The 23,942-nt window shown below is 38.9% G+C and overlaps 3 protein-coding genes and 1 long non-coding RNA gene across 4 annotated transcripts; all 4 read left to right on the forward strand.

Moving 5' to 3' along the window:
- Window positions 1-75: 75 nt before the first annotated feature.
- Window positions 76-623, forward strand: LOC111232987. Its single transcript, XR_002665576.1, has 3 exons — window positions 76-180; window positions 350-414; window positions 508-623. It is a non-coding gene; the product is annotated as an uncharacterized LOC111232987 (long non-coding RNA).
- Window positions 624-1,613: 990 nt separating this feature from the next.
- On the forward strand, window positions 1,614-3,919 carry LOC111233054 (salivary glue protein Sgs-3-like). The gene is made up of 6 exons (XM_022760790.1): window positions 1,614-1,673; window positions 1,824-2,011; window positions 2,322-2,617; window positions 2,792-2,856; window positions 2,945-3,093; window positions 3,195-3,919. The coding sequence occupies exons 2-6, from the start codon at window positions 1,870-1,872 to the stop codon at window positions 3,278-3,280; spliced, it is 738 nt and encodes a 245-aa protein (XP_022616511.1). The 5' UTR covers window positions 1,614-1,673; window positions 1,824-1,869; the 3' UTR covers window positions 3,281-3,919.
- A 4,384-nt stretch (window positions 3,920-8,303) lies between these two features.
- Window positions 8,304-15,900, forward strand: LOC111232991 (mucin-5AC-like). Its single transcript, XM_022760707.1, has 9 exons — window positions 8,304-8,346; window positions 9,332-10,196; window positions 10,911-11,259; window positions 13,634-13,698; window positions 13,849-14,036; window positions 14,347-14,672; window positions 14,844-14,908; window positions 14,997-15,145; window positions 15,247-15,900. Exons 1-9 carry the CDS (start codon window positions 8,304-8,306, stop codon window positions 15,330-15,332), a joined length of 2,136 nt encoding a protein of 711 aa, XP_022616428.1. The 3' UTR covers window positions 15,333-15,900.
- A 1,221-nt stretch (window positions 15,901-17,121) lies between these two features.
- LOC111233055 (claudin domain-containing protein 1-like) lies at window positions 17,122-23,923 on the forward strand. Its single transcript, XM_022760791.1, has 4 exons — window positions 17,122-17,892; window positions 19,545-19,652; window positions 19,894-20,031; window positions 21,618-23,923. Exons 1-4 carry the CDS (start codon window positions 17,601-17,603, stop codon window positions 21,836-21,838), a joined length of 759 nt encoding a protein of 252 aa, XP_022616512.1. The 5' UTR covers window positions 17,122-17,600; the 3' UTR covers window positions 21,839-23,923.
- Window positions 23,924-23,942: the final 19 nt, after the last annotated feature.

A 23,942-nucleotide genomic window follows, 5' to 3' on the forward strand; every position in this document is an offset into this window, starting at 1 on the left:
GCCCCAACAACAACAACTGCTACAACAATTGCCCCAACAACAACAAATGCTACGACAACTACTGCTGCACTCACAACAAGGCGGGTGACTTTCAGGTCTCTTCTAAACACATTTACAAGTGACTTGTTGGATACATCATCTGCTGTTTTCACAAACCGAGCCTCCATGATAAAGGGACAGGTAAGTCTCACCCCTAAAATAAGACCTATGGGTACACTTTATTATTTCATTGTATCATTTTATAATATATTTATCAGAGAAACCACTCATAGAATCAAAATAGTATCATTAAACAGTTTAATAAAATGTCATTTTGTTACAAGCAAATGTGTTTTCTATTTCTCTGCAGCTTGAACCTTTGTACCAAAGGGAATTCCCCTCTTCCTTCAATTCTTTGGACGTGGTGGCATTCAGGTAATTTGTTAATACATAACATACAGTTTATGAATAGTGGTCTAAATCTGATATTTCATACAAAAGGCCTATTTTTTTTTTTTGCTCCTGCAGAAATGGATCAATCATTAACGAAGTGATTCTTCGCTTCGGAAGCACATCTGTTCCTAGTAATACTCAGATCTCGAGTGTTTTGATGAGTGCAGCTTCAACTGTCACTGGCTTTGACATCGAAGGCAGCTCCATTACCGTGGATGGCATATGTAAGAAATATTGAGTGTTACTTGATTTTTAAAAAACTTCAAGAGCTACATAATTAATAATTAAAATAATGTTTTGAATTTTTGATAATAACACCTTCTCCAACAATGACAGCTGCTGCTATAACAACTGCTACAACAACTGCCACAACAACAACTGTCCCAACAACTGTCCTAACAAAAACGACTGCCCCATCAACAACTGCTACAACAACTACAACTGCTACAACAACTGCCCCAACAACTACAACTGCTACAACAACTGCCCCAACAACAACAAGTTCTCCAACAACAACTGCTACAACAACTGCTCCAACAACTACAAATGCTACAACAACTGTCCCAACAACAAGTGCTCCAACAACAACTGCTACAACAACTGTTGCAACAACTTTCCCAACAACAACAACTGCTACAATATGTAAGAAATATTAAGTGTTACTTGATTTTTTAAAAACTTCAAGAGCTAAATAATTTTTCATCAAAATAATGTTTTGATTTTTTGATAATAACCCCTTCTCCAACAATGACAGCTGCTGTGACAACAACTGCAATAACAACAACACCTTCTATTACAACAGCAACTGCAACAACTATGTCACCTACTCCAACATCCACCACTGGGGCAACAACCACCCTGGCTCCTGAACCTACTTACACTATCTCAGCAGATTTGCCACTGGAGCCATTTTCAGGTGATCTCACTAACAGAAACAGCAGCCGATTCAAAGATCTTGAACAACGAGTTGTAGGGGCGGTAAGTACAATTCTTGAATACATTTTTCATTGCTTGTGTGAGCGTTGCATATGAATGATATGACAATCGTTTAGATCAAAGACAAATCTGATGAGGTGTAATCTAATTTCAGCAAAATTTGCACCTCTATTTAAATTCATATTATGAAAATTGTGCTTAAGAGCTACCCATGGTCTAAATTTTGCTTTCTTTTCGCAGTGTAATAGCATATACAGAACAACATTTGGTGCTCGGTTTGATCGGTGCTTTGTGAAACAGTTCAGGTAAACAGGGGTTCACTAATTTCTCTTCACATGCGGAATTTGGCACTTACACTGTTGATTGTATCATGTGTAAATCACAAATGTAGGTAAAGTATCATAATCGTTTCAAGTTGTTATTTGACACTTCTCTCATTTGGTTTCATGGTATAGGCCTGCGTCCTCAGGGCTACCACGAGTGAATGGAACCGAAGCAGAAATGGGGGTCGTGTTCAATCGGACTACTCCCACTGCAGATCTGCCACAGAATACTGTCGTTGTTCAAACCTTAGTAGAAGCGGTTAATGCTTCCACCAATATGTTCAACTTGACCATAAATCCAAATACAGTTGAAGTATTAAGTAAGTTAACACAACACAAAGTGTCATTCTCATCAGTACTTAAATGAGTCAGCAACAAAATTATGTTTTTATACAAGAAATGAAGGTATAGGAGACATTTATTAAGGCAACTTTAACATTTCAGTGTTGTACAGTTCAATCCATTCATTCAATACTTCCATGTGTCCCAGGATTATATATTATCTCTGCTACCATGTATTCAGCTGGAATGTCTGTAATGTAAATTTGTTTGACTTCAGCAACTTCAGAACTAGATAAAATGCAAAAAACTAATACTTATTTACTCAGTCTCTAAAAAAATGTTTTACAGCAAGTCCAGTTGTAAATGCAACTACAACTGCCAACTCTACAACTGCTGCACCTACAACCTCCAATCCTTCAACTGTTGCACCTACAACCTCCAATCCTTCAACTGCTGCACCTACAACCTCCAATCCTTCAACTGATGCACCTACAACCTCCAATCCTTCAACTGCTGCACCTACAACTGCTGCACTCACAACAAGGCGGGTGACTTTCAGGTCTCTTCTAAACACGTTTACGAGTGACTTGCTGGATACATCATCTGCTGCTTTTACAAACCGAGCCTCCATGATAAAGGGACAGGTAAGTCTCACCCCTAAAATAAAATCTGTGGGTATACTTTATTGAATCATTGTATTATTTTGTGTAATATATTTATCACAGAAACCACTCATAGAATCAGAATAGTATCATTAAACACAAGTGTAATAAAATGTCATTATGTTACAAGCAAATGTGTTTCCTTTTTCTCTGCAGCTTGAACCTTTGTACCAAAGGGAATTCCCCTCTTCCTTCAATTCTTTGGACGTGGTGGCATTCAGGTAATTTTTTTACACATAACATAAAATTTAAGAATTGTGACCTGATGTGAATCTGATATTTCATACAGTACTTTTTTTACTCCTGCAGAAATGGATCAATCATTAACGAAGTGATTCTTCGCTTCAGAAGCACATCTGTTCCTAATAACACTCAGATTGCGAGTGTTTTGATCAGTGCAGCTTCAACTGTCACTGGCTTCGACATCGAAGGCAGCTCCATCACCGTGGATGGCATATGTAAGAAATATTGAGTGCTACTTGATTTATTAAAGAAAATTAAAAAGCTAAATAATTATTTATTAAACCAATGTTTTGATTTATTTTCTCCTCACTTACAGCTTCAAGTGGAGTAAGCCACAAGATCAGTCTAATCACTGCATCCTGCCTGGTGCTGTTTTCATGGCTACTGTCAAGCCAGCAATAACTGATTTCCCTTTGAAGTGCCATTAGAACATGACTGCCATCTCTGGTATAAAAAAGGACTTCAGCTTTGCACTGATCAGACAAATTAAGGACTGTGGATTAGACATGTCTGTCGAACTGAACACATTTCTGTGTGGGAAGGTCCGGGATCCTGGACAGGATGACACAGCCAACTCTAAATTTCTGGTCCATTGAATCATCACTGGAATTATAAGCTCAACAATATAAGGACACTATCAATTAAACACTGGGATGTCAGGCAATATTTTCACTGTTGCACTATCAATGTACAAGTGTATCTTGCTGCACTGAGCACTGTGCTATAGCAATATTTAACTTAGTGACAATTACTAATGCTGTCTTATGTAAACCTTACTGTGGTCTTAAAATGCATGTATGATTAATGTTTAGGTTTGTGTCTTAAATTAAATGAAGGAACACATGCAGGACCATGGTGTACATGATATATATGTCAAAACTCTCATCTTATTTAAATAAAAAATGTATTTATGTAATCATGCAGAACTGTATTCTGTGACAATTCTTGTAGTTTTTACAATTTCTGTCAGAAACTTTACAATGATCAGAATACAAAATCTTTGAAGGATTTCAATTGTCTGTAGTGTTATGTTTTGCAATGTTGGTGGGTAAAGAGAAAGTGGATCATACTTAAACATACAGTACGTGGAAATATACTCTATGTTTAAGGTCAGGAGCTCTAATGAAAGCAGCAGTGATGTTTACAGAAAATCAAACCCTGCCATGTGACTTTCTGCAATTTAATATTGTCATGTGTCCAGACAGTCTCTGCCTTTGTTGTACCAGTGAATAAGGTTATCTTTAAGAAAGAAGTAGGATAATCAACATAGGATTCGGATACGTAATGTGACTTAAAGTATGTTAAAGAAAACAAAGGTAACAACTTTATACTTAAAAGAAGACTAGATATAAACCCAAATTCTGTCCCCTTCAAGGATTAAAATAATTCAGTAGAGGTAGAGATGTATAGACCAGAGGGGGATAAACTCCCGGTGCCTGTCATAAAATATGCATGCCAATTAAGCTTAATGTACATTTCTACCACTTTAATAACTTAAACATCTTAAACATGACATAATAGAAAATGTTCACACTGGATTTTGAAAGATTCAAGGCCAATGGGAAAAGTCCAACATTCAGCTGACCAATGATGACACTTCATCAGTCACTCATTCACTCAGTCAATTACAACATTTATTACTACACACTACTAACAAAGACTGACACAACAACAACACAATAAACTGACTATACATAGAATGATACTACAATGAAGGAATGGATGAATGTAATACCAGAGTTTGACAGGGCAAATATGCAAATATGGTGAACAAATCAAAATAATGCTACCTTGTTGATTTTATATATACTAAATTCAGTGTAACAAGCATCAGCATCAACAACTATCAGAGTTAATTTTCCATGATGGTTTTCGTGGTTAAGACACACCTTAATAGACTGTTATTGTGTAATGAGGCTACCGCAGCAACAATAATGTTTAGTATGATTCTTCTGACTTTCAATTCATTGATTAAATTCAAAGTTTTCACTCTCTTGAAACAAGGGTAGTTTATTAACTGGGTTCCAACCCATCCAACGGTGCAGGTTGTGGTTGGCAGCATTAAGTATTCCGTGATACACACATCTGATGAAATGACTGAAACAGCTCATCATGGCTGTATCTTATGACTTTACCCACTAAAGCTGCGCTATGGTAATGGACTGTATTACCCTTTCACACTTTGCAAATTCATGCATTAAAGCAATTCAGTTGCTCAGATCACAACTGAAGATGGTATGTCACAAGTGGAAATGGGGCCTTTTATTGTTTCATTAGTTTTTATAGGTATTTGGTCAGAAACTACAGGAGTGGACAGATTAAGCTTTTGACCTGATAATAGCACTAGATAAAAAGTCAGAGGATCATCAAAATTATCATAATTAATTTTCTAGAGGGCACGAATAACTTCACCAAATTTCATGGTGGCCCATCCAAATTCTGTTGAGACATTTCACTCAACACAAAAAGTGTCATGATGGCACTAGAGGAAAAGTCAGAGGGTGACCCAAATTATTTGGTTTCATCCTCTCGGGACCATGAATGTCATGCCAATCCATCCAGTAATGATTAGATATTTCAATCTAGACCAAAGTGCTCGACCAACATTGCAATCCCCAGAAACATATGAAAAACCGTAGCTCTTAGGTCATATTTTGCTTTTGAGTTTTCTGAGTTAACTATCAAACTGCATGCCAAAATGTCCCCAGGTGTTTAACCTGGATGAGTTCGGGCTGAGGTTGGATTATTTTCAAATGTAAATAATTATAAACTAATAATTACTTGCCTTTATTTCACAGAGTGTTAGCTAAATACCAGTGTGCTCACAATGGCAAAGTTTTTTCCTCGAAGATCCAAAGACAGGGAATATTCAATCAGCTGTTTTTGTGTGTACTGGGATTTGATACAGCTATTTTGAACATAGTTGTATGGGTCACTGATCAAGTTTCAACTATCACTACTGCACTTGCACCCTACTCACATAGTTTTTGAAGCTGTGAGGAACTTGCAAGCGCCAAGTATCCAGTTCTGTGGAAATGGAGTCCTGCCACTGCTAGACTTTGGATTTAGACACCCTTCACCAGGCTAACATTTGTTACAGACATCCAAAATGGATAAATGAAAAACTTGTTGCCCAGTCAGTACTCTTGCCATTTTTGTGACCAAAGCATTTCCAGCTTTGCATGCTAAAAAAGGGAGGTTGTCAACCAAGAGGTCAGGTGCTGAAAGGCCAAGTCACCAACTACAGCAAATAATACAATACTACCAATACTACATACAGCTACTGTGACCACACCTGCTGCACCTGCAAACACAACTACTGCAACTACTGCACTTCCAGTTACAGCTGCTGCCACTGCTGCAACATTGGCCTCTGTAACAACAGTTGATACTACTGTACAACTCATGAAACAGGGATATTTAGAGCAATAAAATTAAAGCATCTCCTTTTAAAGTGAAATGTGGTAACAGAAATGTCCAATGTCTCGATTTATCAGAGGGAAATTATCTCCTACTACACACTGGACTGACAGGTTATTGCATTAAACTTATTGCAAACAAATGTCACAGTATGTTGCAATAGACATTCACCTCACATTTAAACCTTTTGCCATGATGGGAATTTAAAATCCAAAAACTGTAACTTGGAGTTCGGAGCTAAAGATTTGTGAGTTGGAGCTTGCCATTACCTGAACTTGTAAGGTCAAGTTTCTAGGCTCTGCTCTGTTTTCCACTGTGTTTACAAACCAGAACATTTTTGATATAAAAATTTAGAGCTGCCTCATTGTCTCTTAAGTTGTTTTGGTTTTGTCACTACATATTAATTATCTTCAGGGATAATTTGAAAGGAAAAAGCAAGGATCACAAAAAAGGTATTTAAATGGTTTAAATAGACATTTGATAATTAACTCTTCGTAAACAATTCAAACCAGATCTTGAAATTGAATTTCACATCAATGCTCAAGTTTAACCTGCTCCAATCTAAGTGAATAAATAGGGGATATTTAAATATATTTGCATGACATACAAATCACTGGACTTGTATAAAAGAGAAAATTAATTACTCAGCTCACTTGTGAAACAAATGTTCACAATGCCGCAGTAAAAGCACATGTAGTTTAAGTGTCCTTATTTCAACAATATATTGCAATTACTGACTTTAGAAATTCAGTTTTTTCCATATTATGACTTCATACTGGATCATACTGATGTCATGGCTTGGCACTACCCAAGATAAATATGAGGAAATGAAATGAATGAATTTGTGTTGTTAACACTTTAACTGTATTGCATCATATGTATATAAAAGTTGTAAAATTAAGTTATAACATATAAATAATTGGATGATATATATCTAGTACATCTAATTATTTATATGTTATAACTTACTGTCAGACTGGTAGAGCTTCTGTCAACATTGACATTGATGGAATTCAACATTATATTGTCCTCTTTCATTGTAAGAGAGAAGGGAGTGTACCATGGTACTGTGCCAAGTGTCTCACAGACTGAGAGCTGATCTTCAGTACACTGTGATTTCGTTTTTTCATCAGTAAGGTTCCACAACATTCAAAAAACATATCAACAATGAGTCACGTCATTAGCTTTTGTTCCATTCCAGTATATAAAGGTCTAACAGCACTGTCACAGAAGGTGAAAGGCATTCAGCATTACATATGTGAACTGGGCTGAATTTAAAAAAAAAAAAAACACTGAAGAAGGGGGAATTAATAACTTTTCATCTTATATCTTTTAATTTAGGGTAAGTAAGCTTTTAGATTTATGTGTACACTTTTGTGCATTTATAACATTAGATAAATGCACATACAGTTTAATGTACCCATTAAAAGTGTGTGTGTGTGTGTGTTGTGTTGTGTGTGTGTGTGTGTGTGTGTGTGTGTGTGTGTGTGTGTGTGTGTGTGCGTGTGTGTTGAGTTATTTATCATACCAACACATTTTATTAATGTCCTCTGTTGCAAAAATGTACATGGATTTCTATTTTATTATAAATTGTGTCGCTTAGCAAAACTGAAAAAAAACAAGTGATTGAAACACTTGAGAATTTACTTGTCATAAACCATTCAAACCAGATCTTAAAATTTAATCTCACATCTATTACCTCATATTTAAAGTGATAATTGATAATCACTAAAATGATCAACCTCTGTTGTAATGTGTTGTGAAATCGTGCTTCAACTTTGGTATTTTTCCCCTATAAGGCTCTATGTACATTTTTATTATTATATTTGTATTATTAAAGATGATGATGAAGGCAAGTGGCTACATTCATTTTTGAAAAATAAGAATGTGGTTGGGGTGTTTTTTGTAGGGGTCTCTTTTTGTTTTTCACAAAATGAGCACCAACTCTTTTTACATGTTGTGTCTGTGAGTAAGTCTCTGATGTGTTTGATTTTATAGCTTCATCATGGGCGCCAGACGGATCATCTCAGTTTTCATGATTTTAACAGGTAAGCTGAATGGTGTTAAACTGTTTGTCTTTAAAGTGTTTTAAAACTATATAATAGGAAATGTGTAGGAAACAACCATGGTGTTAAGGTGGAGATCTTGGCTGCACATCATTATTTTATTACAAGGACACACTGCAATACCATGCATACCAGCCATACCATGAACAATAATAATCAAACACAACTACAAACAGCACGCTGTGTTTTAATTGTCCTTTTTCATATTTTAGTAGTTTTACTGAGTTTGGTTGCAGAAAAATAACGCATACTAAAGTTACACCAGTGACTTATCTGTTAAACTACTATTAAAATTTTGTATTTGAACTTACATACAGTTTAATGTACCCTATGAAGAAATGGAAAGTAAAAAACTGAAATTATTTAAAGTATATTCTGACTTGATCATTGTTTTCAAAAGTGGCTATGGATTTGGCTACTGTACAAACAACAACTACTCCAACGACTACAACTGCTACAACTGCCCCAACAACAACTACAACTGCCCCAACAACAACAGCTGCTACAACAACTGCCCCAACAACAACAACTCCACCAACAACTCCTCCAAAAACAACAACTGCCCCAACAACAACTGGTCAAACAACAACAACAACAACTGCCCCAACAACTACAACTGCTACAACAACTGCAACAACTACAACTGCTACAACAACTGCCCCAACAACAACAACTGCTACAACAACAACTGCCTCAACAACTGCCCCAACAACAACTGCTATAACTGCCCTAACAACAACAACTACTACAACAACTGCCCCAACAACAACAACTGCTACAACAACTGCCCCAACAACAACAACTGCTACAACAACAACCGCCTCAACAACTGCCCCAACAACAACAACTGCTACAACAACAACCGCCTCAACAACTGCCCCAACAACAACAACTGCTACAACAACAACTGCCTCAACAACTGCTCCAACAACAACAGCCCCAACAACAACTGCCCCAACAACAACAGCTCCAACACCTACCCCAACAACAACTGCTCCAAGAACTACAACTGCCACAACAACTGCCCCAACAACAACTGCCCCAACAACAACTGCTCCAACAACAACAACTGCCCCAACAACAACAACTGCTCCAACAACAACTGCTACAACAACTGCCCCAACAACAACAACTGCTCCAACAACAACTGCTACAACAACTGCCCCAACAACAACAACTGCTCCAACAACAACTGCTACAACAACTGCCCCAACAACAACTGCTACAACAACTGGAACAACTGCCCCAATAACTGCTACAACAACTGCTACAACAACTACAACTGCTACAACAACTGCTCCAACAACAACAACTGCCCCAACAACAACTGCTACAACAACTGCCCCAACAACAACTACAACTGCTACAACACCTGCCCCTACAACAACTTCTCAAACAACTACAACTGCTACAACAACTGCTACAACAACTTCTCCAACAACAACAACTGCTACAACACCTGCCCCAACAACTACAACTTCTCAAACAACTACAACAACTGCTACAACTGCCCCAACAACTACAACTGCTACAACACCTGCCCCAACAACAACTGCTCCAACAACTACAACTGCCCATACAACTACTACATCTCCAACAACTACAACTGCCACAACAACTGCCCCAACAACAACAACTTCTCAAACAACTACGATCGCTACAACAACTTCTACAACAACTGCCCCAACAACAACAACTGCTACAACAACAACAACAACGGACCCGACAACTACAACACCTGCCCCAGCAACAACAACTGTTCCAACAACTACAACTACTACAACAACTGCTCCAACAACAACTATTACAACAACTGCCCCAACAACAACTACATCTCAAATAACTACAACTGCTATAACAACTGCCCCACCAACAACAACAACTGCACATACAACTACAACTGCTACAACAACTGCCCCAACAACAACTACTGCTCTAACAACTACAACGGCTACAACACCTGCTCCAACAACTACAACTGCTACAACATCTGCCNCTGCCCCGACAACAACTGCTCCAACAACTACAACTGCCCCAACAACAACTACATCTCCAACAACTACAACTACTGCAACAACCGCCCGAACAACAACAACTGCTCTAACAACACCTGCCCCAACTACAACTTCTCCAACAACTACAACTACTGCAAGAACCGTGCAAACAACTACAACTGCTACAACAACTGCCCCAACAACTACTACTTCTCCAACAACTACAACTGCTACAACACCTGCCCCAACTACAACAACTTCTCAAACAACTACAACTGCTACAACTGCCACAACAACAACTACATCTCCAACAATTACAACTACTACAACAACCGCCCAAACAACAACAACTGCTCTAACAACAACGACTGCCCCAACAACAACTGCTACAACAACTGCAACTGCCCCAACAACAACAACTGCTACAACAGCTACAACTGCTACAACAACTGCCCCAACAGCAACAACTGCTACAACAACTGCCCCAACAACAACTGCTCCAACAACAACAACTGCTCAAACAACTACAACTGATACAACACCTGCCCCAACAACAACTGCTCCAACAACTACAACTGCTACAACAACTGCCCCAACAACAACTACATCTCCAACAACTACAACTGTTACAACAACTGCTCCAACAACTACAACTGCTACAACAACTGCCACAACAACTACTGCTCCAACAACTACAACTGCTGCTACAACAACAACTGCTCCAACAACTACAACTGCTACAACTGCCCCAACAACAACAACTGCTACAACACCTGCCCCAACAACAACTGCTACACCAACTACAACTGCTACAACAACAACTGCTCCAACAACAACTTCTCAAACAACTACAACTTCTACAACACCTGCCCCAACAACAACTGCTCCAACAACTACAACTGCCCATACAACTACTACATCTCCAACAACTACAACTGCCACAACAACTGCCCCAACAACAACTTCTCAAACAACTACAACTGCTACAACAACAGACCCAACAACTACAATTGTTACAACACCTGCCCCAACAACAACAACTGCTCAAACAACTACAACTGCTACAACTGCCCCAACAACTACTTCTCCAACAACTACATCTGCTACAACAACCGTCCAAACAACTGCTCCAACAACTGCCCCAACAACTACAACTGCTACAACAACTGCTCCAACAACAACTGCCCCAACAACAACAACTGCTACAACACCTGTCCCAACAACAACTGCTACAACAACTACAACTGCCACAACAACTGCCCCAACAACTACAACTGCTACAGCAACTGCTCCAACAACAACTGCCCCAACAAAAACATCTGCTACAACCCCTGTCCCAACAACAACTGCTCCAACAACTACAACTGCTACAGCAACTGCTCCAACAACAACTGCCCCAACAAAAACATCTGCTACAACCCCTGTCCCAACAACAACTGCTCCAACAACTACAACTGCTACAGCAACTGCTCCAACAACAACTGCCCCAACAAAAACATCTGCTACAACCCCTGTCCCAACAACAACTGCTCCAACAACTACAACTGCTACAGCAACTGCTCCAACAACAACTGCCCCAACAAAAACATCTGCTACAACCCCTGTCCCAACAACAACTGCTCCAACAACTACAACTGCTACAGCAACTGCTCCAACAACAACTGCCCCAACAAAAACATCTGCTACAACCCCTGTCCCAACAACAACTGCTCCAACAACTACAACTGCTACAGCAACTGCTCCAACAACAACTGCCCCAACAAAAACATCTGCTACAACCCCTGTCCCAACAACAACTGCTCCAACAACTACAACTGCTACAGCAACTGCTCCAACAACAACTGCCCCAACAAAAACATCTGCTACAACCCCTGTCCCAACAACAACTGCTACAACAACTACAACTGCCACAACTGCCCCAACAACTTCTCAAACAACTGCAATTGCTACAACAACCGCGCAAACAACAACTGCTCCAACAACTGCCCCAACAACAACTGCCCCACCAACTACAACTGCTACAACAACTGCCCCAACAACTACAACTGCTACAACACCTGCGCCAACAACAACTGCTACAACAACTGCTCCAATAACTACAACTGCTACAATAACTACAACTGCTAAAACAACTGCCCCAACAACTACAACTGCTACAACAACTGCTCCAACAACAACTGCCCCAACAACAACAACTGCTACAACACCTGCCCCAACAACAACTGCTACAACAACTACAACTGCCACAACAACTGCCCAAACAACAACTTCTCAAACAACTACAACTGCTACAACAACTGCTCCAACAACTGCTCAAACAACTACAACTGCTACAACACCTGCCCCAACAACAACTGCTACAACAACTACAACTGCCACAACTGCCCCAACAACTTCTCAAACAACTGCAATTGCTACAACAACCGCGCAAACAACAACTGCTCCAACAACTGCCCCAACAACAACTGCCCCAACAACTACAACTGCTACAACACCTGCGCCAACAACAACTGCTACAACAACTGCCCCAATAACTACAACTGCTACAATAACTACAACTGCTAAAACAACTGCCCCAACAACTACAACTGCTACAACAACTGCCCCAACAACAACAAGTTCTCCAACAACAACTGCTACAACAACTGCCCTAACAACTGTCCCAACAACAAGTGCTCCAACAACAACTGCTACAACAACTGTTGCAACAACTTTCCCAACAACAACAACTGCTACAATATGTAAGAAATATTAAGTGTTACTTGATTTTTTAAAAACTTCAAGAGCTAAATAATTTTTCATCAAAATAATGTTTTGATTTTTTGATAATAACCCCTTCTCCAACAATGACAGCTGCTGTGACAACAACTGCAATAACAACAACACCTTCTATTACAACAGCAACTGCAACAACTATGTCACCTACTCCAACATCCACCACTGGGGCAACAACCACCCTGGCTCCTGAACCTACTTACACTATCTCAGCAGATTTGCCACTGGAGCCATTTTCAGGTGATCTCACTAACAGAAACAGCAGCCGATTCAAAGATCTTGAACAACGAGTTGTAGGGGCGGTAAGTACAATTCTTGAATACATTTTTCATTGCTTGTGTGAGCGTTGCATATGAATGATATGACAATCGTTTAGATCAAAGACAAATCTGATGAGGTGTAATCTAATTTCAGCAAAATTTGCACCTCTATTTAAATTCATATTATGAAAATTGTGCTTAAGAGCTACCCATGGTCTAAATTTTGCTTTCTTTTCGCAGTGTAATAGCATATACAGAACAACATTTGGTGCTCGGTTTGATCGGTGCTTTGTGAAACAGTTCAGGTAAACAGGGGTTCACTAATTTCTCTTCACATGCGGAATTTGGCACTTACACTGTTGATTGTATCATGTGTAAATCACAAATGTAGGTAAAGTATCATAATCGTTTCAAGTTGTTATTTGACACTTCTCTCATTTGGTTTCATGGTATAGGCCTGCGTCCTCAGGGCTACCACGAGTGAATGGAACCGAAGCAGAAATGGGGGTCGTGTTCAATCGGACTACTCCCACTGCAGATCTGCCACAGAATACTGTCGTTGTTCAAACCTTAGTAGAAGCGGTTAATGCTTCCACCAATATGTTCAACTTGACCATAAATCCAAACACAGTTGAAGTATTAAGTAAGTTAACATAACACAATGTGTCACTCTCATCAGTACTTAAACGAGTCAGCAACAAAATTATGTTTTTATACAAGAAATGAAGGTATAGGAGACATTTATTAAGGCAACTTTAACATTTCAGTGTTGTACAGTTCAATCCATTCATTCAATACTTCCATGTGTCCCAGGATTATATATTATCTCTGCTACCATGTATTCAGCTGGAATGTCTGTAATGTAAATTTGTTTGACTTCAGCAACTTCAGAACTAGATAAAATGCAAAAAACTAATACTTATTTACTCAGTCTCTAAAAAAATGTTTTACAGCAAGTCCAGTTGTAAATGCAACTACAACTGCCAACTCTACAACTGCTGCACCTACAACCTCCAATCCTTCAACTGTTGCACCTACAACCTCCAATCCTTCAACTGCTGCACCTACAACCTCCAATCCTTCAACTGCTGCACCTACAACCTCCAATCCTTCAACTGCTGCACCTACAACCTCCAATCCTTCAACTGCTGCACCTACAACTGCTGCACTCACAACAAGGCGGGTGACTTTCAGGTCTCTTCTAAACACGTTTACGAGTGACTTGCTGGATACATCATCTGCTGCTTTTACAAACCGAGCCTCCATGATAAAGGGACAGGTAAGTCTCACCCCTAAAATAAAACCTGTGGGTATACTTTATTGAATCATTGTATTATTGTGTAATATATTTATCAGAGAAACCACTCATAGAATCAGAATAGTATCATTAAACAGAAGTGTAATAAAATGTCATTATGTTACAAGCAAATATGTTTCCTTTTTCTCGCAGCTTGAACCTTTGTACCAAAGGGAATTCCCCTCTTCCTTCAATTCTTTGGACGTGGTGGCATTCAGGTAATTTTTTTACACATAACATAAAATTTAAGAATTGTGACCTGATGTGAATCTGATATTTCATACAGTACTTTTTTTACTCCTGCAGAAATGGATCAATCATTAACGAAGTGATTCTTCGCTTCAGAAGCACATCTGTTCCTAATAACACTCAGATTGCGAGTGTTTTGATCAGTGCAGCTTCAACTGTCACTGGCTTCGACATCGAAGGCAGCTCCATCACCGTGGATGGCATATGTAAGAAATATTGAGTGCTACTTGATTTATTAAAGAAAATTAAAAAGCTAAATAATTATTTATTAAACCAATGTTTTGATTTATTTTCTCCTCACTTACAGCTTCAAGTGGAGTAAGCCACAAGATCAGTCTCATCACTGCATCCTGCCTGGTGCTGTTGTCATGGCTACTGTCAAGCCAGCAATAACTGATTTCCCTTTGAAATGCCATTAGAACATGACTGCCATCTCTGGTATGAAAAAGGACTTCAGCTTTACACTGATCAGACAAATTAATGACTGTGGATTAGACATGTCTGTCGAACTGAACACATTTCTGTGTGGGAACGTCCAGGATCCTGGACAGAATGACACAGCCAACTCTAAGTTTCTGGTCCATTGAATCATCACTGGAATTATAAGCTCAACAATATAAGGACACTATCTATTAAACACTGGGATGTCAGTCAATATTTGCACTGTCTCACCATTAAGGTATAAATGTATCTGCTTCACTGAGCACTGTGCTATAGCAATATTTGTGTAATTAATATTTAACTAAGTGACAATTACTAATGCTGTCTTATGTAAACCTTACTGTGGTCTCCAAATGCATGTAAAATTAATATTTAGGTTTATGTCTTAAATTAAATGAAGGAACACATGCAGGTCATAGTGGGCCCCACACTCCAACCCTATATAGATTTATCAAGGGTCATGGTGTACATGATATGTCAAAACTGTCACTTGTCTTAAATAAAAAATGTATTTATGTAATCACGCATAGCTGTATTCTGTGAGATTTCTGGCCATTTTTACAATTTCTGTCAGAGACTTTACAATGATCAGAATATTAAATCTAGTTGGAATTTCAGTTGTCTCTTATGTGATGTTTTGCTATTTTGGGTAAAGTAAAAGTGGATCAGATTATGTTTAAGGTCAGGAACTTTAATGAAAGCAGCGCTGACGTTTACAATCAAACACAGGATAATGGCAGTAGCACAAGCACAATCCCATTGTCTATATAGCAGTATCTACATAAAGCTACCAAACATTAGCTACTAGTTCTACCAGACATAGTAAGACTGTAGCAGGAAAACCATTAACTATCACTGATCCTTTCCCATTTTCTGGGAGTTTTAATGACCTGGGGGAGTTTTACAGTTTAAAATCACTAATTAGCTATTTACATCTTGTGATTTAATTGTTTGTTTTTTTTATTATCTTAGATTCAAAATTAAATATTTAAGTTGACTATTTTAAGACAACACAAGGAAAGAAGTAGATAAAGGATATGATTCTCCACCAGAATTCCTGGCAGTGTAGAGAAGGTTTTAAAACGTTATTCATTTATAATTATTTATTCTTTTGAGGATGGATGGGAGTGCGAGAGCTTGGACTCATGACGTCATTACTTCTTAAACCTGGCTACATCCCTGTTCCTGAGCATACTGAATTGAACAAAGCTGTGTTTTCTTGCTTAGGAATTCAACTTTGTATTTGTGATATTAAGAAAGTGACATTTCTTTTTCTGTGCAGTGAATATGAATATGGTGACCCTGCTGGAATTTGTCAATCTTTCAATCAGTTTTCAGGGAAATCTCTAAAAGGTTTCTCTGGTTCCAGCCTCTTAAATGTGAATGTCTTTCTTTTCTTTGTTTTATAACCAAGTAAAGTGGATATATTTGGGTTAAGAGCTGTTGTTGGGACCAAATAAGCAATTTGCAGAAGTCATCTCATTTTTACAAAGCCAAACAATTATTCAGCAGAATATTTAATAATGACCCATTTACATCTATAACTATTTACATGAATACTTGATTTTCGCTGCTGTGTTGCTAATCTTGCACCCATTACTGTCTTGTGTTTCAATGCTCTCCCAGTGACGTGGATGCATCAGAGATAGGCTTCACAAGCCTACTAGTTGGGAAAAGGTTATTTTTATATCTGCTGATCAGCGGAACCGGAAGTGGAAAACACATGGATTAGTGTGTTTACAACTGCTATCCTCCTAGGTGCACCCGGCATCATCCTGCCGTCCTAAACAGACCAGTGTAATTTGCACTTGCAGGCTGGGGCTGCCTCCGACATAACGTATGTTTAAGTACAGACCTGTTTTTAAATTCTTTTTGCTGAGGACGAGGTTGTTAGCTAATTGCGGTCTGTAGCCTATCTGTCGCAGCGTCGGGCCATCCACCATCTGTGGAAGTGGGACAAGGGAACAGATGGCGCATCCAAGCCGGGCTGCAGGGCTGCTGACGCTGTCTGTTAAGCACTGAAGATGAGTATCAATCATTAAAATAAAAGCCTGTTCTTGGCTATCGCATCGTATCTTTAGCTGGACTTGACGATGCAGCAGTGGCTTGGATAAGAGGGGGGAAACAGGAAGCATCGCAGATTCATTACATTGATGCGCGACGACTCGACCACTGGCATCAACTTAATCCCCTTTTGACGTGCCTCTGGCCCGGTGAACAATGGTTGACAACCGCTACGCCACAGCCCTGGTCATCGCTTGTGTGCTAAGCATACTGGCCACCGTGTATCTGTCGGTGGCCATCGGGACACAGCACTGGTACCAGTACAGCAGCCCCACCGTGCGCGGGGAGGCCAACGTGTCTGAGCTGCGCTCTCTGTATGAGGAGTTCATGGATGGGGAGTTTGATGAGAAAACTTACAGCGACACCCTGTTCCGCCTCAACGGGACTGTGGGCCTCTGGTGGCGGTGTGTGCTCGTTCCCTCCAACGCTCACTGGAACAAGGAGCCAGGTAAGTTTATATAACTGACTCACCTGAGCAATGACCCTGTGTAGTGTCACTGTCGGAGAGTGAGAATACCACAGTGACAGTGAGACACTAATTTATGTCTTTACACTATGAAGCTGGCCTCTACTCATGAGCCCCACCTTGTTTGTGGATGACAGCAGGTGTGGCTCATTCTCGAATAGGTTGCTGGGAACGAAAAAAGTTTCAACTTGTCTTCAGCCCCAGTTGTGCTTCTCATGTACTGCCATTTGAGTCACTGAGCTACACAAAGAAATACCCAGCTTTCTTTGAAAAAGCCAGAAGATCAGCAAACAACATATCCCTCTGCTCTGAAAGTACTGGATACATTTAATCTGTGTTTTCTTGGGTTTCTCCAAATAGTTCAGTGGAGGTGTTCAACCATCCAGATCCTAATTTTTCTCATGATTCATGCTGGATTACCAACCAGGCAAAGTGGGTAACTGCCCAATGAGGCCCTAAAGCCACAGGTTTACTCCACATCATTTCTGTCTACATAAAATTGATTAATTGCAAATTTACTATAAAATTTGCTCCACCGAGCGACTATGACAGGTCCCCCATCCTCCACCCTAAAGGGCCTAGTCTTGCAGAAGGATCCTGTGCCCTTGTTTCTTAATTGTTTTTGTTCATTTTGAGCCTATTTGTTGTACAGTTGTGTTTTATCGAAGTGCTTTAATTTTTTTTCTCTGAGTGTCAAGTACTGAACAGAGAAAATCTTAGGAAAGGAAATATTCCTTCATAAGAGTACTGTAAAGTTGCAACCATCAATTAATTTTCATTTTCATTGCTTTACATCAATCATCATTAGGTTCTGACACTTATTTTCTTTAATAATTAATTAATTGTTCGTTGTATAGAATAGTGGGGAAATGCCCCCGGTGTTCCCAGAAGCCCAAGTTAATGCACTGAATTCAAATTGCTTCTTTTTTGTGCCCAATCGTCAAAACCACAAAACGTTGAGTTTACCATCGTAGAAAACTGGTAAACTGACAAATTTTCAAATTCAAGAAGCTGGCACAAATGAATATTTGGTATTTTATCTTAAAATGACTTTATTAAATAATTATCATAATTGATGTCATTTTCTGTCAATGGACTATTTGATGGATCAACTGATCATTTCAGCTCTAGAGTACTGGTTTGTTTCTGGGTGGCTGGGGATATGTGTAATGGGTGTCAGTAGGGGCCCAACAACAATTTTTTTGCTGTGGGGCTCTCTAGTAGGTCACTATAATCTGAACATGCTGGTGATCTGTTTCGATCGTAGATGCATGAAATATTTTTGCTATTCTACTTTTTGTTGTGTGAAAACACCTGTTCTTTTTTTTTCTGAAGGTTAATGTTATGACCCACAAAAACAAAAAATCATGCAACTCAGCTAACAGAGTTGCCCCTTGTTTGAAATTACTGAATAATGTACATTGCCAGTACATTTTTGTGAATTTTAAGCAATATATCCAAATATACTAGTTGTTTGCAAGTTCATTTTATTCATCTGCTGGATTTAAAAGCAACCAGTTTCTCCCTGGAACATGAAAAACATTGAAAAAAAAGTTTAGTAATGGATATGCAACTCATAGTAAACTGTCTAATACATGCTCAAACAAGCTCTTTAAGTAAATAACCTCTTTCAGATGCCAAGATGGTGCTGGAGTGTCGAAGCTTCACTCTACCTCAGCAGTTCACTCCCAAGTACAAAGAGCCAGGAAACCACAACAGTGGCGAGGACATGCTGCGCACCTGTAAGTTCAGTCACCACAAATTTACCCATATTGAAATGTTATAAGATGCATGAAGCTGGAGGCTGTAAACTTGCATCAGATTCAGCCTCTTCTCTGTTTAGGGCATTAATTATGACCAATATGTGATGTTGAATAATATATTGCCCCCAATCAGGGCAGTGTCTTCTGTCTTTGCGGGTAAACGAAAGCCACAGTTATAGTGAGCCCACTGACTCATACCTTCCTGTGTCTGCATGTTTAGACCTGTGGAGGTGCCAGTTTCTGCTGCCACTGGTGTCCCTGGGCCTGGTGGTGTTGGCAGGCCTGACTGGCTTCTGTGCCTGCCTCTGCCGAAGCCTCACCCCCACCCTTGGCATAGGAGTACTTCACCTTCTGGCTGGTGAGACGTGTGCTCCTACTTACTTGTAAATTGTGATCCATAAGCGTCATCAAAGTGGAAAATTGAGCAGTTAGTAGTAGGTCTTTAAAAAGCATCAGTAAATAGTTTTCCCTGACATGAATTTCAAAACCAAGAGTTGTAATTGTGTCTCTGTAGTTTGAGCTTGAACCGCAGTCCAAGTGTGTCTTGAGTTTGTGTCCAAGTCTCTAAGAGTAATATTAGCAACAAAAAAGCATGTTCACAATTTAACACATGTCCAAAACAGAATTGATTTAGATTTATTCTTAATAATCCATTCATACATCAACAGACAGTAAATCAAAACTAGCTATTTCCCCGAATCCATAGGATGGACACAATATGTACAGTATATATAGTGTATATACAGCAAGTTCAAAAGTCTGAGACCGCTTTTACATTCAAGTGAATGGGAGTGAATTAAAACAGGTAACCAGTTAACTGAAATATCACATTAAAACTGGTTACTGGTTTTAATATTGTGGCTGATTGGTGGATATTCCCATAAGGTTTTTTTTTTTTTTTCCAACGAGTCCATTGCCATGCATTGCCATGAATTTTTTACCAGATGATGGCGTTAGATAGAAAGTCAGAGGATCAGCATAGTTATTTGGATTCATCATCTGGGGATCATGAATGTCTTTTAATAAATGTTAACAGTAATCCATCTAATAGTTGCTGAGATATTTTAGTCTAGGCCAAAGAGGTGGACCAACAGACCAACATTGCAATCCTTACACTAGAAGTATGATCGGGCTATATAATGTCAGATTCCACAACCAGAAAATCAAGTTTTCTGCAGAGTGCATTATGTAAATGGCTGTTAGACACAATGCCATTCCACAATGCTAGCGTAACGTCTGCTTGAGGCAACATGATCACTATTAAATCTTTTAACTTTAATATTTATGGTTTACAGGTGGCAGGTGCGCCTTATAAGTTGGATTCATGACAAGTTGTTCCAAATGCAGTTTCCCTCACTGTACTCTATCTGCCCAGCACCAAACAGCAAACAGACACAGTCAGCAACTAGCTGGGGAACATAGTGGAGCATTCAGTAGCTAAAGACCAGATATTTCTCTCAGGAGACTAAACCAGAGCTTAAAGGAGAGTGAATATTGGGTTTACGGTTGTCAGGTGGCCAGAAACACAACTCCAAATGAATGCAAACGTTCTGTATCTGCTGCATGTAAAAATGTTGCTTGTTTGCTATCATGTTCACTATATTAACTTTATAGGGTGATACTATGTCAATGTTGTGTTTACCACTTGTTGCACTAGGTAATGCAGGTTTAATGACTTTAAAGTCAGCGATGAATGACCATCAGCTTAGCACTGTACGCCCTAAAGCAATGCAACATTAAGCCATCCCGAAAGGAGATGCGATACAATACAAACACAACAGCAGAGCGAGTGTATTTGTGTTTGACGTATCCAAAAATGTATGTATATGAAATGTCAAGTGCAGAAATCTCTACGTAAACACCCATTTGAAACCTGGTTAGCTAGGAAATGCTGTCACAGCTGAATAAGCTTCTCCTTACACCCCCTTATCCTTTGCCCTGCAGGTCTCTGCACTTTAGCCACAGTGTGCTGCTACCTGGCAGGGATGGACCTGCTGCACAGGGTGTCGATGCTGCCTGATAAGGTGGATGGCTCTCTGGGCTGGTCCCTCTACTTGGCCCTCATCTCCTCACCGCTCCACATGATGGCCGCTGCGCTGCTGGTGTGGGCGGCACGCAGCCACAGTCAGAACTACTACCGCATGACTGCATACCGGGTGGCATAGGCTGTGATCTCTGCCCTGTTTAAATTTATACCCCATACTGACACCAAGATGCATTTTATAATGATCTTAGAGGAGCGGGATGTGGGTTAATCTGTGCGTTTTGCCCTCTGATGGATTAAAGTGCATGTACTCTTTAGTAGTGACCCTATCTGCTGCATTAAAAGATTTGATTTTTATCTCTCTTTGGAATTGGTTTGAAAAAATGTTAACCAGAAAGATGTGCATAGTACAGCATATGTTTAGTTCAGAATAATTTAACACCAAGCTGAAAAGCATTAGCTGTGTCCCAGTTTCATACTACACATTAATTAAATCCAAAATGTAACGATTCACATCAGAAAAATAGCTAAATTAAAGGATAATTGTTATTTATTTTTATAGTTTTGACCATCCTTCCTAAAGTTTATATTATGAATACAATGACTGTACTCACAAAGTTAATTGCAGACATGTAAGGATGCAACAACATCACTTAAAAATAAGTTTGACAGGGCAAGAAAAACGGCCAGTTAACATAATCCAAGACATTATCAACACATCCCCAGGTTAGACAAACCGATTTGGATGAGAAACTGAAGGCAACCAATGAGTATCGTTTAATGTTATTATCATTATTATTATTATTAATATTATTTTCATCACCATTACAAGTTCAAACTAGTTCAACTCAAACAAGTTCAAGTTCAACATTTAAAGGCCTCTTTCAGTTTCACCCCCATAATGTTCATTTCTTGCCCTGTCAGATTTGATCACAGGGATGACATTGTGTTCTTATTATTCCCTGTACAATATTATCTTAGTGGAGGTATGTGGTATTGAATTGGGACACAGCAGCTGCTTCACTGACACACCCATAATGCCAGCTGGGGTGCGGCGACAATTCCCCTTTGTTGCACATACAAACACCTGACATTAACGTACAGGTGCACTGGACCTGCCCTGAGTATTTCTCTGCAGCGTTGCATGAAGACAAAAAAGATATTTATTTTGACAGATTTGCTGTTACACAATCAGTCTTTTTCTTCAACTGCTTAAAAACATAGTCTGTGACTGTGGGCATCAATCAGGAGTACAATCAGAGAGACTGTGACTATTACTGTATTTATCTTTCTATTATTACTGAAGATTGACTTTTGACATCCTCCCTTTTTTTTTATCTCAGTGACATTTATTTATTTATTTATGACAATTATGAAGGTCAAACTGTGTAAATTTATTTTGTTTTCAATTTTCAAGTACATTTTTTATGTTTTGACTAATTTTGTAGGCTTTTGTAGAAAATATGAAAAAGTAATGTATTCATCATAGTGGTACTTCTTCACCATTTTGTGTTTTGTTTTGTTGACCTCGTATGCTCATATAAATTGGTTTCCACATGCTTTTTGTGAATTTAGCTGATTTTATTGTTATTTATTTGATTTATATGTGTTCCTTGATTTTTTTTTATTAATCCCTTTTTGCTATCATCACTATGGAAGAAACACACAAATTAACTAAATCAACAAAATTTAAGGGAAATAGGTTTTCCCTGTTAGGCATTATGAATGTACTTTAAAGGCCATATTATGATAAGCTACAGTGTTCCTTTGCACTTCAATTATTTTTTGAACATATCCTGAATATTGCTGTAGTACTTGCTAGTGAATTTCTATTTTTTGACAATGTAAATGTCCAAATAATCAAATACATTTTGAAAAGACACCATTATTACCCTTTAAACCATGCTATATGTCTCCATAAGTATATAGAGTAACAGAACTCACAAGGTTTCATGAAATAAAATGATGCATTATGTGTGGTCTGATATTGGTCTTATAAATCAGATTGTATTTGACATATTCAACCTTTAAATACAAGAAACTGCTCTTTCCCTGAATCCACAGTAGCATAAATATAACAGCTGTATGACTGTGCTTTTGTGAATCTACAGTGAATGTGTTGTTCATTCTCCAGTTGTGGGCTGACACGGTCAATAATTGTACAGTTAAATATTGTGTGTGAGTGTATGCAAGCGTACACATGCAAATGGTGCGTGGTCCAAGCAACTGCTGTCATTTCAATAAAAGCTTTTTTTGTTTAAATTTATTTCATAGTCACATCAGTA

The sequence above is a fragment of the Seriola dumerili genome, unplaced genomic scaffold, assembly GCF_002260705.1.
Source record: "Seriola dumerili isolate Sdu_G_001 unplaced genomic scaffold, Sdu_1.0 BDQW01000362.1, whole genome shotgun sequence".
Classification (NCBI taxonomy): domain Eukaryota; kingdom Metazoa; phylum Chordata; class Actinopteri; order Carangiformes; family Carangidae; genus Seriola; species Seriola dumerili.